Here is a 16,423-nt window from a genome sequence, read left to right on the forward strand (position 1 = left end):
GTCTCTGACCCCGCCTCTCTCAGCTGACTTCTAAAAAGTGACAAGTTTTCCGCAGGACTGCCGCTGCCTCAAATTCTGCAGTCTGCGTTTTACCTTTTTGTTTTTAGAGGTGCTTCACAGGTAGCACCTCTAAAAACACACTCATTTTGTTTAGCACCACAAAGCAGAGGACTTGCCCAGATTCTTCACTGAGGACTTCTCAGTCTAGTTTCATGCCTTCCCCCTCCCAGGTGGGACTAAAAAGTATTATAGGGTGACTGAGACATGCAGGGAAAAAGATACTTTCGGCTTGCAGCAACATGGATGAACCAAAAGATTATCATACTAAAGTAAGTCAGAAAGAAAAAGACAAATAACATGATATCACATATATGTGGACTCTAAAATATGGTACAACTGAATTTATTTACAGAACAGAAACAGACATAGAAAACAAACATAGTTACCAAAGGGGAAAGGAGGAGGGATAAATTAGGAGTTTGGGATTAGCAGATACAAACTACTATGTATAAAATAGGTAACCAACAAGGTCCTACTGTATGGCACGGGGAACTATATTCAATATCCTGTAATAAACCATAATGGAAAAGAATATGAAAAAGAATATATATATGACTGAATCACTTTGCTGTATACCAGAAATTAACACAACTTCGTAAATCAACTATACTTCAATTAAAAAAACTTTTTTTGTAATGATACTTTGGGCTCCTTCCCATTCTTATGTGAACCGTCTTCACCAACACAGAGATAGTGCACAAGTTGAGATCCGTTGGGGAGAGAACCTCTCAGAGCACCATTTCCGAGCATGGGGAGCGTCCTCTAACCACCTCGATTAGCTTTATGTCTCACAATTCCTGGGCTTGAGCTGCTGCATGAGCTAGATGCCCACTAACCAAAGACAACGCTCCCTTGTTCCTTGTTTCAGGGCTATGTGGGTGACACCCACTGCCAGAAGAACCTGGGGTAGGGGTGGGGGAGAACTCGCTTTGATTTATATACATAAAAACAGTTTTGAGGAACCCAAGCACAACAATCACTTCCAGAGCACTTATAAGGGAGAAAACAAGCAAGTGGAAAGGAACGGAAAAGCGCAAAAGTTCTTGAGCCTCTTTTGAGGAGGAAGGGTGAGGAGAAGTGAAGCAGACAGCCCAGAGCAACTCCTGTTCGGCAATAAAAACATATTCGTTACATTAATATTCAGATCTTATTTATATTTAGGGCTTCTGTACTTTTCCTTTCAGGACTTAAATAGCACAGATTCATTTATTTCTACATCAAATGAATATACTATTTTGCATTTCTATAATGCTGGCAAAGAAAACACTTTAATAAACTTCTGGACTGGAAGGGACCTTACAGGCTCTCCAACCCGATTTTCTCTCCAGTGCAGGAATCTCCTCTGTAGCGCTGCTGACAGCTGATCTTCAAGAATGTGTTCTAACACATTCGATAATGGGTACCTCAAAAAATAAGTTTCATTTAGTAAACAATTTAGTCATTAGGAAGTTGTTACATTAAAATACAGTTTTCTGCTATTGATCTTCCAGTCATTGATCTTGCTTTGGCCCTCGGAAGCTTCACATTAACAAATCCAATGAATGCCTCTTTCACTTAGTTCTTCAAATGTTTCACGTAACGTATTTGTCTTAAAACTCAGCTCTGACTATGTAGACACTCCCATTCCTAACCCCAAATACCATCCCAAAACCATCAGCAAAATTCTTATGATGTACCAAATTAAATCCACCCCCTTTAGTCTGTCATTTAAGGCCCTCCACAAACTGGCTTCAACTTTCCTGTACAGACTCCTTTCCTCTGATGCCTGTTCAAGATCCCCCAAATCGAGTAAAAGTGGAGGACACCAGATCTGCCCTGAATATTCCCAAAACTTCACATACCTACCCAACACACACACACACACACACACACACACACACACACACACACACACACTTTCTTATCTGTCTTTGCTTTTGTTGTTCTATCTGCCTAGATACCCTCACTGCCAATTTCTCCTTTTCAAAATGGCATGCATCCTTAAAGGTTGGTCCACATCTAATATTGCCTTCTAGACATGACTCCCCCTTCCTCTGAACTTCATTTATTAAATGAAAGTTATTGATATTTTTGTGTTTAATCTCTGTTACATAACTTAATTTTCCTAATGTAGCTCTATGTGCCCTCATTTATACTCTCAGCACTTTGTTCATCAGTCTGCTATACAAGCATCATGGTTTATTATATTTCGTTGTTAATGGGTTTGTCCTCTGATTCTCCCCTCTCTGTCTCCCCAAACTAAATTTTGAACTCCTTGAAGGAGGATCTTAATTTTTATTCCTCTTTCTATTACTCACATACCCACATATTCACATACTCATATATGTAGCTGGCTGGCACTCAATATAATTTTGTTGCCTTGCTCTTAACTGAAATGGACTTAAACTGCAGCATTAGGCAGTGAAGGACTTCCTGAAAAAAAGGGAAAGATCAGGGATTCTTCCCTGGATATTTTCCCATGGAAAAAAAGTTTTTTATCTGGAAAGAATCACCCAAGATGCAGAGAGATAGGGGAAAAAAAAAAAAAAAGACACCCAAAGGACTTGGTCATCTCAAGAAGCATGTAATGCAGCCCATAGTAGTCAAGATAACAGCGATGTCCTGTTTTCAAAGTTCTCTGGGGGAAACCCGCCTCTAACTCCTAGAGCTCTAGGGGAGCCACTCTCAGGCATAGAGGCTAGGGAGGAATCCCTTTTCATAGCCTTAGGATTCAGGTTCCTCCGCCCATCTGTCCCTCAGAGAAATGTGTTTGTGTCCCTTTTTCTGTCCCTCCCCCTCACCCCCCCCCCCACATTCCAGCCTGGGGCAGGGGGAGGCCAGCAGACACAAAGCCCTCAGTGTATGGGGTGGTATGTGTCCCCCCCACCCCTCCACCCAGAGGACACAATGCCCCTTCTGCTCCCTGCACTCTGCCCCCCTCCCCACCACCTCTCAACTGCACATGCCAGGCTGCAATTGGCTACTGGCTCAGGACAGCCCCCTCATACTGGGGCCCTGGGGGATTTTAAGCGGGTTCCAGGAACCCCCGCTCAGTTCCTTGTCCCCCACTCTCCCAACCCCACAGACGCTCCGGGCCCTAGCCCTGCCCCAGCTATGACTCCTGGGGCTCCCTCTTCCAGCCCCAGTCCTATCCTGGCTGCGCTACTCTTCTCCTCTTTGGGTAAGTTGAGCCACCCCAGTCTGGGGGCCCCGGGGCTCAGGTTGTCTCTCAGCAAGCTTCCCCCTGCCTTCGCTGTGCTCCTCACTGCAATCAAAGAAAGAGTGAGCAAGAGCAGGAAGGTGATATTCTATGCAGAGAAAAAATATGTATATAGTTTGGAGGGAGGCTGTAAAGGTAAAGGTATTCTGTGAAGGGAAAAGGTAAAAGAGTGTAGAGAGCTCTCCTGAAGTGGACCTGACTGGACCCGGGTTGGAAACCAGTAACATGCCCCCAAAGCGGTGGTGAAGGCCTAGTAGGAAGCAGTGTTAGAGCTTGGTAAGGAACATGTTCAGACATCTGGGTTCTGGTCCCTACTCATTCCCTGGTCGTGCAGAAGGTACCTTAACCTTAGTTTCCCTGAAGAGAAAAGTCAGGGAATGTGATCTAAGGAAGGAGCCCAAGGTTTGTGGTCCCAACTCCTCAGATCCTTTGTCTCTTGGTGCCTCAGTTTCTCTCTGTGGATCTGCTGTCCATTATGTGGGTGAACAGAGTAGAAGGGAGGTTCTATGAGATTCTAGGGTCTTGTCCCATCTAAAGCTATCTTCCACATAAGTTGACCAGCCCCTTCCTTGCCCCAGGGCAGATGTTGGGTGAGGAAGAGAAATTCAAAGCAGGGTTATCTGAATGGATTGTTCCCTTCTCCAAACTGCCCTGAAGCCTAGTGCAGTGGGTGAGAAGTAGGGCAAATGGGGGGAGGGGAGGAAGGGCTGGTTAGAATGTCTGAGATTCTCTGCTGTCAGCTCCTTGAGTCCTAAACCTAGAAGCTAGACTCTTCTGGACTGTACTGGACTATTCAGAGGTACCCTGAGAAAATATTAAAGATAGGGAGTTGGAGAAGGGCGTGGTGAGGGAAATGGGGAGAGGGAATCTTGGAGTATAAGAGGGAGAGAGAGTTCTGTCCCACTCATAGCACCACTGAACAGAGCTGAAGAGCAGTGGTTGATATTTGAACAGGAGGAATAGAAGTTAGATCCAATGAATAACCTTCCTTGTTACATTTGGGATACCCAAGAAGGCTCTGAGGCTGAGTCCCAGGAGGTGAGTCACTGGTATTGTATGCTGAGGTGGGAGATTTGGGACTATGGACCCCGGGCGGGGTGCGGGGGGCGGTGAGGGGAGGGGAGGCATGAGCCCCCAACATTGGTCAGTGGTCAGACAATGGGTCTCTATTTATTTGGTTGCTTCCTCCCCCTCCCATAGAACAAAAGGGTCTACAGTTGCCCCCAGCCAGGGCCAGCCCACACACATAATCTCCCTGGAATGGCCTTGTGTGGGTGAGTCTTGGGAGTGGCACTGGGCCAAAATGGCCAAGAGGAGGGTGAGCAGGGTCAAACCAGAACCACAAGGGGCTCAAATGCAGAGTCATCTGAGCTTTGGGCCTGGGGGTCCTGCTCTGAATCAAGCTTCCCCTGAGAGGGATATGAGGTCCTTCCTTCCGTGACCCCCCAATCAAGAGCAGCTGTATGGCAATCAGAGATTCAGCAATGAAGACAGCTGGGTCAGGGAAGAAGACTTACATTCTCTAGTTATCTTCAATTTTTCTGCAAGAAATTTGAGTTTGTTGTACTGTGAAATACTATGTAGCTGTTAAAAATAATATTGATCTGTATGCATCAAAGTGGAACACTCCCAACAGATACATATATTCTTTTTATACATATATTCTTAAGCAAAAAAAAAAAAGTAGACTATAATGCAATGTATGTTAAAAAAAAAAAAGAAAGAAAAGAAAGCTCCACAGGAAGAAACTATTTCTTAGAAGTACGTGTGTATCTTGAGTTTATATTGAGTCTGACACATAGAAAATGGTTACACATTAAACTGATAACATTGGTAATATCTGGGAGGGGACTACAGGAAAGGAATTGGTCAAGAGAGACTTTAGCTCTCCTTATCTCTATTGCTTGAATAGTTATAAGAAGAATGCACTATGTGTTACCTGTATAATTTATAATAAGTTTTAAAAATTGTAAAGCCTGCATCTAAGGGATAGCTTAAGAATTAGACACTGATCCAAAGGGAAAGTTAGACTTGGAGACAGAATTCAACTTCTGGAAGTCCTCAGGAGAATTCTGGTACTGCTGATTTCATTTCCTCTATGAACATGCTGAAGAGCTTGAACCAACACAGCATTTCCACTCATCTATTCAATTAGGCGAGAGAGGCCTGGACCTCAGAATTCGTCATTTCTGTCCCAGTCTTTGCTATGGCCTCTGACTCAGGCTTGACTTCCTATTGACCTCACTCGCTCTATATCCCTTTTTGGGCCCACATGTGCATCTGATTCCCCCTCTATGTTTGCAGTGCTCTCCCCAGCCCAGGCCATTGTGGTTTACACGGACAAGGAGGTCCACGGTGCTGTGGGCTCCCAGGTGACCCTGCACTGCTCCTTCTGGTCCAGTGAGTGGGTCTCAGATGACATCTCCTTCACCTGGCGCTACCAGCCAGAAGGAGGCCGCGATGCCATCTCGGTGAGTGCCTGGGGGGAATCCTGAGATTGCATAACAGAAAGGGTGCTTCAAAGAACCACAGAAAAGAGGACTTGGGCTAAGGAAGGGGAAATCCTTTATGAGCCATAACCCCATCTTTGGCAAGGTAAGTGGCAATCTTCGTCACCCTGACTAGGGCTGAATCCCCTCCCCAGCATGACCCTCACCAGCCCAGAATCCCTCACCCTGAGGCTAGAAATACATGCTTCCCCTCATTCCTCATAGATCTTCCACTATGCCAAGGGACAACCCTACATCGATGAGGTGGGGACCTTCAAAGAGCGCATTCAGTGGGTAGGGGACCCTCTCTGGAAGGATGGCTCCATTGTCATACACAACCTGGACTATAGTGACAACGGCACTTTCACCTGTGACGTCAAAAACCCACCAGACATAGTGGGCAAGACCTCTCAGGTCACGCTCTATGTCTTTGAAAAAGGTGTGAGAGGAGATGGGATGTGGGTATGGGAGGGAGTTCAGAGAGGGGATCGGGCCTCCCTGAGAGGCTGGGGGAAGGGGCAAAATGCCGGGGCTAATGCCCCTCAGCCTCTGGGAGAGTGGGCAGAAGGCAGCCTTGGTTGGGGTGTCTTACAACCCGAACCGTAGGGAATAGGTGTGGGGCTAGGAACCAAAGATACTTGTCCCTGCTCATTCCCCCACTTCTTTTCCTTCCCGTTTTAGTGCCTACTAGGTACGGGGTGGTGCTGGGAGCCGTGATCGGCGGTGTTTTGGGGGGTGTTCTATTGCTGCTGCTGCTTTTCTACTTGATTCGGTACTGCTGGCTACGCAGGCAGGCGGCCCTGCAGAGGAGACTCAGGTAAAGGGCGGAGCCGACTCCCCTTCCCTAACCCACTACTCCCCATCTGGGCGGAGACTAACCCAATGGGTGGGAGGGCCAAAGGGAAAAGGAAGCCTTGACCCCTCTACGAGGGGCTCCAACAGGGCCAAATCCATAGCACCACCTTTCCCTGCAGTGCCATGGAGAAGGGGAAATTGCACAAGTCTGTGAAGGACTCGTCGAAGCGCGGCCGGCAGGTTAGCGGGACTTGGGGGGCCTCCGGGCAGCAGTCAGGGGCAGGATGGGAACAGTCAAGCCCCACCAGACCGGTGACTGATGCGTGCACTCCTCCCCACAGACGCCAGTGCTGTATGCCATGCTGGACCACAGCAGAAGCACCAAAGCTGCCAGTGAGAAGAAGACTAAAGGGTTGGGGGAGTCTCGCAAGGATAAGAAATAGCGGTTAGCGGGCCGGGCGGGGGGTAAGGGGTCAGGGGCGGAGGCTTCCAAAGGCTCTCAGATGGTGGTCATAGAGATGGAGCTACGAAAGGATGAGCAGAGCTCAGAGCTCCGGCCTGCTGTCAAGTCCCCCAGCAGAACCAGCCTCAAGAACGCCCTCAAGAACATGATGGGCCTGGACTCAGAAAAGTGATCACCCCCCCCCACCAAGGCCCTGCCAGAAAAGGGGGACCTAGGCTCCTCTATCCCCCGTCTAGGTGCTTTCCTCCTTAGCTCCCCAGCCCTGCCCTGCCCTCACTTCCCTTTGAGATGTAAGTTTCATTCCAAAATTCATTCCCCAGGCACTTCATATTCTCCCCCACCTTCACCCCTTGTCTTTCTGGAAGCCCAGGGCTCCATCCTACGCTTCACCTGCCCCAAGGACTGTGTGTTTGGTGCCCGTTCCTCTGGCGCTGAGAAGAAAGGGACCTTGATACCCCCTGCCTCAACTCCAGGCCACCTGATATTCCCATCCCCTGCACCACCTAGCCTGTCCCTCTGACTCTCTTCTCTCTGACCCTCCCTCCCCTCCGTCAGGTGGCCCAGCTCCACACTCTGCCCTCCCAGCTAACACCCAGGTCACCCAGATCAGACTCTCCTTCAGGTTTTATTTAGGTTGTTAGTTATTTTTTATTTTTTAATCCATTCTTGTTTGTTTGTTTGTTTATCTGATCTGTGCCCATGCTCTACCCTCCCCCCATGACTGAGTACCAATGACGTCATGTGGCTTTGGCAATTCCCCACCCCCCATTAAATCCTTAACGGAGAGCCAGCCCAAGCAGAGGGGCCCCTGATCCTCAAACCTCAGCTACAGGAATGGTGCCCCCTGACCACTTTGGAGCACTGTTCTGGGACTCAAGGTCACGGGAAAGGAGAGGGAGAGACAAAGGATCTTCATAGGTGAGGGGGTTGAGGAGGGGACAAATGAGCCTTAAGAAATAGCTTTTAAATAACCAAAGAAAAAGCAGGAAAAACAAATGGGAAACAGGGGGGAAAGGGAAGAGGCTGCACTCGTAGCCACAGGGGATTCTTAGGATTTTTCTACATTCTGTATATTTCTTCTCAAACCCCCAAATCTCCTTAAATGTTTAATAAACACTGACATTTCCAGAAGCTGCTGCCTCCATCTCCAATTTCCTCATTCTTCTGGGAATAATCCCTGCCCCTTATCCCATCCCCAACCTCCCACCTTCCCCAATCCCTCTCCTCCCCAACTTCTTCTTCTCCCCAACCGGTTTCAGTTGTTAAGAATTTGATTTCATGGCATGGGGTTACATAGTATCGTGGAAAGAACTCCGAAATAGGCTCATAAGACACATTCATACATTCAACAAATATTCAGTGAGTTCGTACTATAGTACACAGAGTTTGTACTATGTGCTAAACTGTGTCAGGCTCTGCGTTTACATGGGTTATAACAGATTCCCTCTTCACCAAGATCTGTATTTTTAAAATATCCCAGCCACTCACAAGCTGACCCAGGGCTAGTCACTTGGCTTAGGTAAGCCTGTTTCTGCATTTGTAAACAACTGAGATAATGATACCTGCCCTACTGAATTCCCAGGATTTTTGTAAGAATCACATGATTCCATCCTGTGTATGGAAATCTTTGTAAACTATAAATTGATATACAACTAAGATATTGAGGATCAGTCCTTTAAAGATGGAGTCCTTTCAATCTTGCCTAAAGGATTACACTTTACAAACTAGCACTAATCTCATTCACCCCTACAAACTCATGCACACACAACTTTGTTTTGTTCGTGCATTTTAGGTATAATATTAATAGCTCATTAGCTGGTTTGTTGGTATGCTAATGGTACACCATTAATATCCTGGAATCCTTAAATAATTATGGAAAAACATATATATCTTTTTCCCTTGGCGGTTACTGATAGCAAAAAACCCAAGATTCTCGCAAGTCATTTCTTCACCTTGTTAAGAGGTTAAAGATAAGATTTTTAACAGCAGCTTTGCCAAAACCCAGAGTGCTTCCATTTATTTCAAGGGCTGTCTTCCACTTCTCTTAAAAGAAAAATTAACCCAAATTCATTTTAATATAAAAGCTAATAGATTCCATTAGGTAAATACAAATGAAAACTACAATGAGATACCACCTCATACCCATTAAGATAGCTACTATCAAAAACAAAACAAAACAAAGTGTTGACAAGGGTGTGGAGAAGTTGGAACCCTTGTGCACTGTTGCTGGGAATGTAAAATGGTACAGCCCCTGTGGAAAGTATGGAGGTTCCTCAAAAAAATTAAATACAAAATTACCATATGATACAGCAGTTCCATTTCTGGGTATATATCCAAAAAAAATTAAAAGCAGGGTCTTGAAAATATATTAGTACACCCATGTTCATAGCAGCATTATTCACAATAGCTGATATGTGGAAGCAACCCAAAGGTCCCTGGACAATTGATGACTGGATAAGACAATGTGGTATATCTATACATACAATGGGGTATTATTCAGCTGTAAAAAGAAAGAAAATTGTAACATATGCTACAACATGAATGAACTGAGAACATTATGCTAAGTGAAATAAGCCAGGCATAAAAAGACAAATACTGTGATTCCACTTATATGAGGTACTTAGTCACAATCATAGAGACAGAATGTAGAATGGTGGTTGCCAGCCGCTGGGGAAACGGGAGAATAGGCAGTTATTGTTTAATTGAGATAGAGTCTCAGTTTTACAAGATGAAGAGTTATGGAGATGGATAATGGTGATGTTGCAAAACATTATGAATGTACTTAATACCACTGAACTATACACTTAAAAATGGTTAAGAGGTAAATTTTATGTTAACTGTATTTTACCACATTTTTTAAAATTGGAAAATAAAAGCTAATAGAGTCTATATAGCTTTTTCAGGGAGGGAGAGGAAGCTTAGTCACAACTCAATGAAGTTGGGAATATCTAAGCTAAAGAGTCTTTATCAGTAGACCAGAATACGGAGTCCAGAAATGCAAATAAGTGTGGGAACATATTTTATTATAAAAATAACATTCCACTTCAGTGGTAAATTAATGGATTATTTAACAAAAGGTATTGGTGCAATTGACATATGTCTAGAAGAAAACAAGGTAAGATCTTTATCTCATGCCATATATAAAAATAAAATCTAAATATTAAGAAATAAAATACAAGTATCTGAAGGAAATAAGCATGTTCATTTAATCCTCAAATGGAAAAGGCCTTTAAACAAGACAGGAAGTCCAGAAATCTTAAAGGAAGTACATAAAATCTTGAACCTCTTTAATGGCAGAATATATTATAAATGAAACCAAAAGACAGTTGGTAATTGTGGAGAAAAGTACAACACAAACGAAATATCTTCCTACACATAACAATCTAATATCTCCCTTATTCGCATCTTCAGCTACTGTCCCATTTCTCTGCTTCCCTCTATAGCAAAACTTCTTGAACAAGTCTAGGGCACTATCTCGTACCTCCCATTCTCCCTTCAACACACTGACCCCATCACTCTACTGAAACTGCTCCTGTCCAAGGGCATTAATGATGTCCATTTTGCCAAATTCGATGGTCATTTTTCAGTCCTCCTCACCCTTTCAGCAGCATTTAACATTAATGGCCACGTCCTCTTTCTGATAACACTTTGTCTCTTGGCTTCCTTGAAACACACTGATGGTTTTTCTCCTACGTATTTGAAAACTGCATGACTTAAAGTAGAGATTGAAACAACCAGGAAGGCATCTTTTGTTTGTCCCACACGAAGTGTGTTTGTTTATTTAAATTAAGGCTACATTTGAGCGTCACAGGGCAACAATCATCTTGAACTGAATATAGTGTTTTTCCTCTAGATAGGGCCTGAATTCTCAATACTCTCATTTCCTTACCTGCCCGACCACCCTTAACATGAATTTGCTGCTCTGCCTTAAAACTTCTAAGAAATTGGACAAATATTTATGTGTGGGAGTGAAGTTGGAGAAGGGAGGTAAAGTCAGACTACAACACAGAGCTTTTCACAGTTCCTCAAACAGGCCACCAGTCATCATGTCCATCTCTGGCTATATTAGCTACTCCTTAAACCCAGAGTTCCACTGAATTTTTTGTTACCTAAAGATTAAATTCTGGAGTTCACTTCCAACAACTAGTATAATAACATAAAAATGGGAAGAAAGGGAGAGATGAATAAAATGGTTAACTTAGACAAACACATATCTAAAACAAGCAAACAGAAAATATGCCAAGTTACCACAGTCCTCATTTCTGTAATTGGTCAAGAAGCCATAATTAATATCTGAACTGCTTCAACTACTCATTCCATATTTCCTATGTCTTCAGCCAGAACTTCAGATAGTCAGGGTTCTTTACCTGGTAGAGTGATCCAAACTTCCATTTCTGACTCAAGGTCTGTCCTGTCTTTTTTTTTTTTTTTTTTTTTTGGTTGCTATGTTAACATTTACTATTAGGCAAGGAAGTACTGAGTGGTGCCCCAGAGAATCTCCTGGGTTCCAGAAATAGCTCTCCTTGCTCCCATTGTGTAGCAGCATCCCAACTTCCCCTAGGTCATCAGGATCAATCACACCAGCCAGCCAAGTAATCATTTTTTTTTTGCCTCTTGGTTCAGTGATGTATAGAGCCCAAAATGACCAGGTGGCAGTCTCCTCTTCTAATTCAGTGGAACCATTGTGTCTAATGGTAGAAGCATTCTCCTTTTGGAGACTAAGTCCTCCAAACCAGTAGAGCTCAAAGTTGCCAAGAGAAACAAAACTTCTGTGAGTTGGTTATTAGGTGTAATAGTGAAAAAGCCACCCGCACTTTTACCCCTTGAGTCTGGAACCCTTGTATTCTGGCCATGGAGGAGAAAACACCATGTAATGGTCTCTGATTCAAAGCATATATTGCATTTTGTAAGCCAGAACTTCATTCTTTCAGGGTATCGTCTCCCAGTTGCTGCTGTGAATCTTCAGTAAACCAGTCCACGTTTCAAATAAGCTTCTGCTTTCAGATGATGGGGTACACGGTAAAACCACTTAATTCCATGAGCACAAGCCCATTACTAAACTTCCTTTGCTATGAAATAAGTTCCTTGATTAGACATAATGCTATGGGGAATGCCATAACTATGAATAGGCATTCTGTGAATTCCCCCAGTGTTGGTGCTGGCAGCAGCATTATGAGCAAAGAAGGCAAATCCATGTCCAAAACGTCTATTCCAGTGAAGACAAATCTATGCCCCCTCCATGATGAAAGAAATCCAATGTAATTAACTTGACATCAAGTGTCTGGCTGGTCCCCCCCAGGGAGTAGTACATATTAGGGACTCAGTGTTGGTCTCTGCTGTTGACATATTAGGCACTCAGCTTTGGAGTCATCTAGAAGATTTTTTTGTTTGTTTGTTTAAAGCATTTTTAAAATTTATTTACTTATTTATGGCTGCGTTGGGTCTTCATTGCTGCGCGCAGGCTTTCTCTAGTTGCGGCGAGCGGGGGCTACTCCTCATTGTGGTGCGCGGGTTTCTCATTGCGGTGGCTTCTCTTGTTGCGGAGCACAGGCTGTAGGCGCGTGGGCTTCGGTAGTTGTGGCACGCAGGCTCAGTAGTTGTGGCTCGCGGGCTCCAGAGCGCAGGCTCAGCAGTTGTGGCCCTCGGGCTTAGTTGCTCCGCAGCACGTGGGATCTTCCCGGACCAGGGCTCGAACCAGTGTCCCCTGCACTGGCAGGTGGATTCTTAACCACTGCACCACCAGGGAAGTCCCTCTTTGCTTATTCTAAAAGAACCCAAAACTAGGAACTAAAGAAGGAACTCACCCCTGTTTTTGGCAACCTAAAACACAGATCAAACCAGTCCTGCTTTAATTCCTGTTGAAGCTCTCTGTGACCTGGGGCAAATCACGTGACTGTGGAACCTTGAGTTTTGTTAAGTTGATATCTATCCTATGGTGCACTTAAAAGAAGAAATTGAGAATATATGTAAACCATGTCTCTAAGTACTTGGCATAGAGTAGAAGCCCCATCCATGTTAGTTCCTAGTCATCCTCTTCCTCCCTTTTTTCCCTCTGTTCAGCTGAAGCAAGTGGGGAACCTCTCCCCCAGTACACACTCAGGCAGGAGGGCCTAACTTGCCCACAGGTCAGATCTCCATCTACTACTGTCTGCTTCACAATTCAGGCATCATCACAACACAGACATGATCCTTTTGTCCTGCAAAGGCTTCCCTTTCTAGGCATTAAGTGTGGCTTCCAGCTGAGTCCCCACTATTTATCTTGTGGTCCCTCTCTGAGTGTCCAGCTCATGGCAAAGACTTACAGCTTGGCAGTAAGGTTTGGGGGCCTCTTTTAGAGAAAAAAGGGGTGGAGGCAGGGGAAAGATGAATTCCTGAATCTTCAGGCTAGTGCTGGGCATGACTTTCCAAAAGCTTAGGTCAACAGTTCCCAAACCCCTCAGACACAGTGCCCGTTTTACTATCCAGGAATGATATTCATATGTAATATAAACTATAAACATAATTTTTCAAAAAGCAAATATAATACTCTAACCATATTATAAAGGTGAAATAAAAGATTAATTTAAAATAAAATTGTCTGTATTTTAATATGTAATGTTCAGGCATAACTACACTGGAAGCATATAACATAGTAGAGACTTGAACCTACACGTAGAATCACTGTAAATACAACAGCAACAAATGCAAACTGATAGGGGCATATGTATCAGTGACTCAAATACCGTAAGCAGTATTGTCATTGATGACGTGGATTTCTGAAACGGTAAGCAACTCATGATAAAGTTCTGAACAAAACAAATTATAAGTTCCTTCAATCTACATGTTAGTTGCATTTCTGAAAATTCAGTGTTTAAAATGGTGCAAAAAGTACTTTGTGTTCATATGTAAAATGAAGTTGGGTTCCAGGTACCCTCAGATTATAACAGGTTTTTCACATTAATACACAATGGTATTTTTAAAAGACATGTGGGATGTGGGACAATTTTATTTTGTGCAGCACTATTCTGGTCATTGCAGTATGGTTAGCATCTTTCACCTCTGAACTCTCAATACCAGGAAACCCTCCCCCATCCCCACCCCACCCCCCTACATATCATGACAACCAAAAAAATACCCCCATGGACTTCCAAAACATCCCCTAGAGGGCAGTACATCTTCCTGTTGAGAACTGGCTTGGGGAATAAGTGAGATCTGGAGCCCTCCCAGGAGTTAGAGAAGAGTTTGGTTTCATTTCATGATGCCCGCATCTCTTCACCTTTATACCCTAATGTGAGTCTGTTGACCCTTCTTCCTTTTCTGGGCATGCATATCAGCCCTACCCACCAAGTTCTGTGCCCCATTTCTCTAGCCATTTCATTTCAAACCACCTTTAATTCCAGAGGGCCTGCCCCTATATTCCTTGGAGCACCAGGGGAGGCAGCTGGATGCTATCAAGCCACTGACAGAATTCTGGGAAGAGTCTAGCAGTACAATCAGGTAAAGCCAGAGCTGGTGGTCCCCTAGAAATATGGGGGACCACAGAGGGTCTAGGTCTTACTTGTGTGGGCTATGAGGGACCAAGTAGATATGCCTGGGCTCAGCTAAGGGAAGCTTGACCCTCTCTGCCCTCTAAACTAGGCTGAATGACATCCTCGACAATGAAGCTCTCTACTCTTCAGTCATCCAGTCCCTTATCAAGGTGGTACAAAGAGCACAGATTCTGGAGGCAGACTACCTGAGCTCTGATACTAACTCACCTATTCACTTGCTTTGGGAAGGTTATTTAATCTCTCTGTGCCTCAGTTTCTTCATATGTAAAAGGGAAATAATATGTCATAGGGTTGTAAGAACTAAATGAGTTTACATATGTAAAAGTGCTTGGAACGTGGTCTGGCACAGAGTATTTTACAAATCTAGATATTACCACTGTCATCACCATTCATGCCCTGCGGGTAACATAAGGCTAGGGAGTTACCCCAACTTGATGAACACGATGAAACCTATGTCAACAGAACATTATGTGCAGGTAATACTCAAGTAATCTAGGGGAGATGGCCCTCTTGCTTCATTCTTGAAGATCTAAGTGATTAGGGAATAAGAAAGGCCTATTAGTAGTAGCAGTAGTGTTATACCAAGGGGAGACTAGAATCCTGAGAGCAGGAGGGAGGGCTGTCAATGCCACCCTAACCCAATGGCTGGAGGAGGGAAGTAGTCAAGGAGGGAATGAAGAAGCCTCTCCTGAAGCCTTGGGAACAGGCTGACTTTCTGAACATCCGTGGATTGTGAGTCCCTGCCTTTGCAGATCTGGACTCAGGGCTACCACCCAAACAACCAGAACAGTAGGCACCAGTGATGTCCATCTTAACAAACCACCTGACCCACAAACCCTCAGTTTTCAGAGGCACAGACAGCAGAGGATTAAAACTGGAAGACAGCAGCTCACTGGAGAGTGATTCCAGTGAGAACTGGTTCTCAGGGATGAGTACAGCAGGGACAAAGAAGCTGCCAGGAGTCACTCCCACTGAAAACAACTCCAGAAATAAGGGAAACACAGCAAGGGTAGACAGAGAGAGGCAGAGGTGGACAGGAAGGGAAGCTCCCAAAAAGGACATTAGGACAGGGGTTAAGTGTAAGAGTAAAAGATGGAAGAGATCAAAGTGGAAAAAGATGGCTCTACATTGGGGCAAGTTCAAGGAGAGGTCAAGAGCCCTACCCAGCAATGACACCAAGTCCCTGAAAGTAGGTTGTCCAGGGAAGCAGGATCCTTGTCCTTTTAGCTGCCTGAATTTCTCCCAAGACTTTCACCTCCAAGTTTGGGCTTTGGGAACATATTTCAAAGTATTCCCTGTTCAGATCTCCAGACCTCTTTCACTTTTTTTTTTTTTTTTTTTTTTTTTTTTTCCTCTTTCACTTTTGACAAGACTCTACTCCCAGCTCTGCCACTCCTACACAGAGAAAAAGCACCAAAAGAGTTATCAGTGATATAGATGTGACAACTGCATTTGCTTTCTTCCTCGACTGTTTCTAATGCGTGTGTCTTCTGCTAAACCACTTATTATAAGAGTATTCACAGATCCCTCAAAGACTTGTGGTTTTTGCTCCACAGAACAAAGCACTCAGGAATAATTTCTCAGCGATCAGTACTCAAGGATCGCGTCTCTGGCAGAGAGACAGAATTCTAGGGCCCCAAGGAGGAGTTACAGATATGCCAGAGAGGAAAGGCTCAATTTGAGTGCCCTATGGTAGAAGTAAGCAGCCTGGGTAGAGAGAAACCAGCTTTCAGAACTTTTATTGAGAACTACCACTGGTCCAGCAAAAGATGCCTAAACCTTTCTTTCCAGTTCAAACTATCTTTCCCCAAGCAACAGACTATGTTTTTGCTACCATGCCCTTTCTTTAAAATACGCATGAGGACAAGCATAGTACCCTGGAGCTAGT

The 16,423-nt window shown here is 44.4% G+C and overlaps 1 protein-coding gene across 1 annotated transcript; it reads left to right on the forward strand.

The window, feature by feature from the left end:
• The first annotated feature begins 3,144 nt into the window (after positions 1 to 3,144).
• On the forward strand, positions 3,145 to 7,554 carry MPZ (myelin protein zero). Its single transcript, XM_061185812.1, is given in 6 exon segments — positions 3,145 to 3,220; positions 5,564 to 5,730; positions 5,974 to 6,187; positions 6,430 to 6,565; positions 6,723 to 6,783; positions 6,885 to 7,554. Coding segments are annotated over 6 exon segments (939 nt in total). The 5' UTR covers positions 3,145 to 3,153; the 3' UTR covers positions 7,179 to 7,554.
• The last annotated feature ends 8,869 nt before the right edge of the window (positions 7,555 to 16,423 follow it).

This window comes from Eubalaena glacialis, chromosome 3 (genome assembly GCF_028564815.1).
Source record: "Eubalaena glacialis isolate mEubGla1 chromosome 3, mEubGla1.1.hap2.+ XY, whole genome shotgun sequence".
NCBI lineage: Eukaryota > Metazoa > Chordata > Mammalia > Artiodactyla > Balaenidae > Eubalaena > Eubalaena glacialis.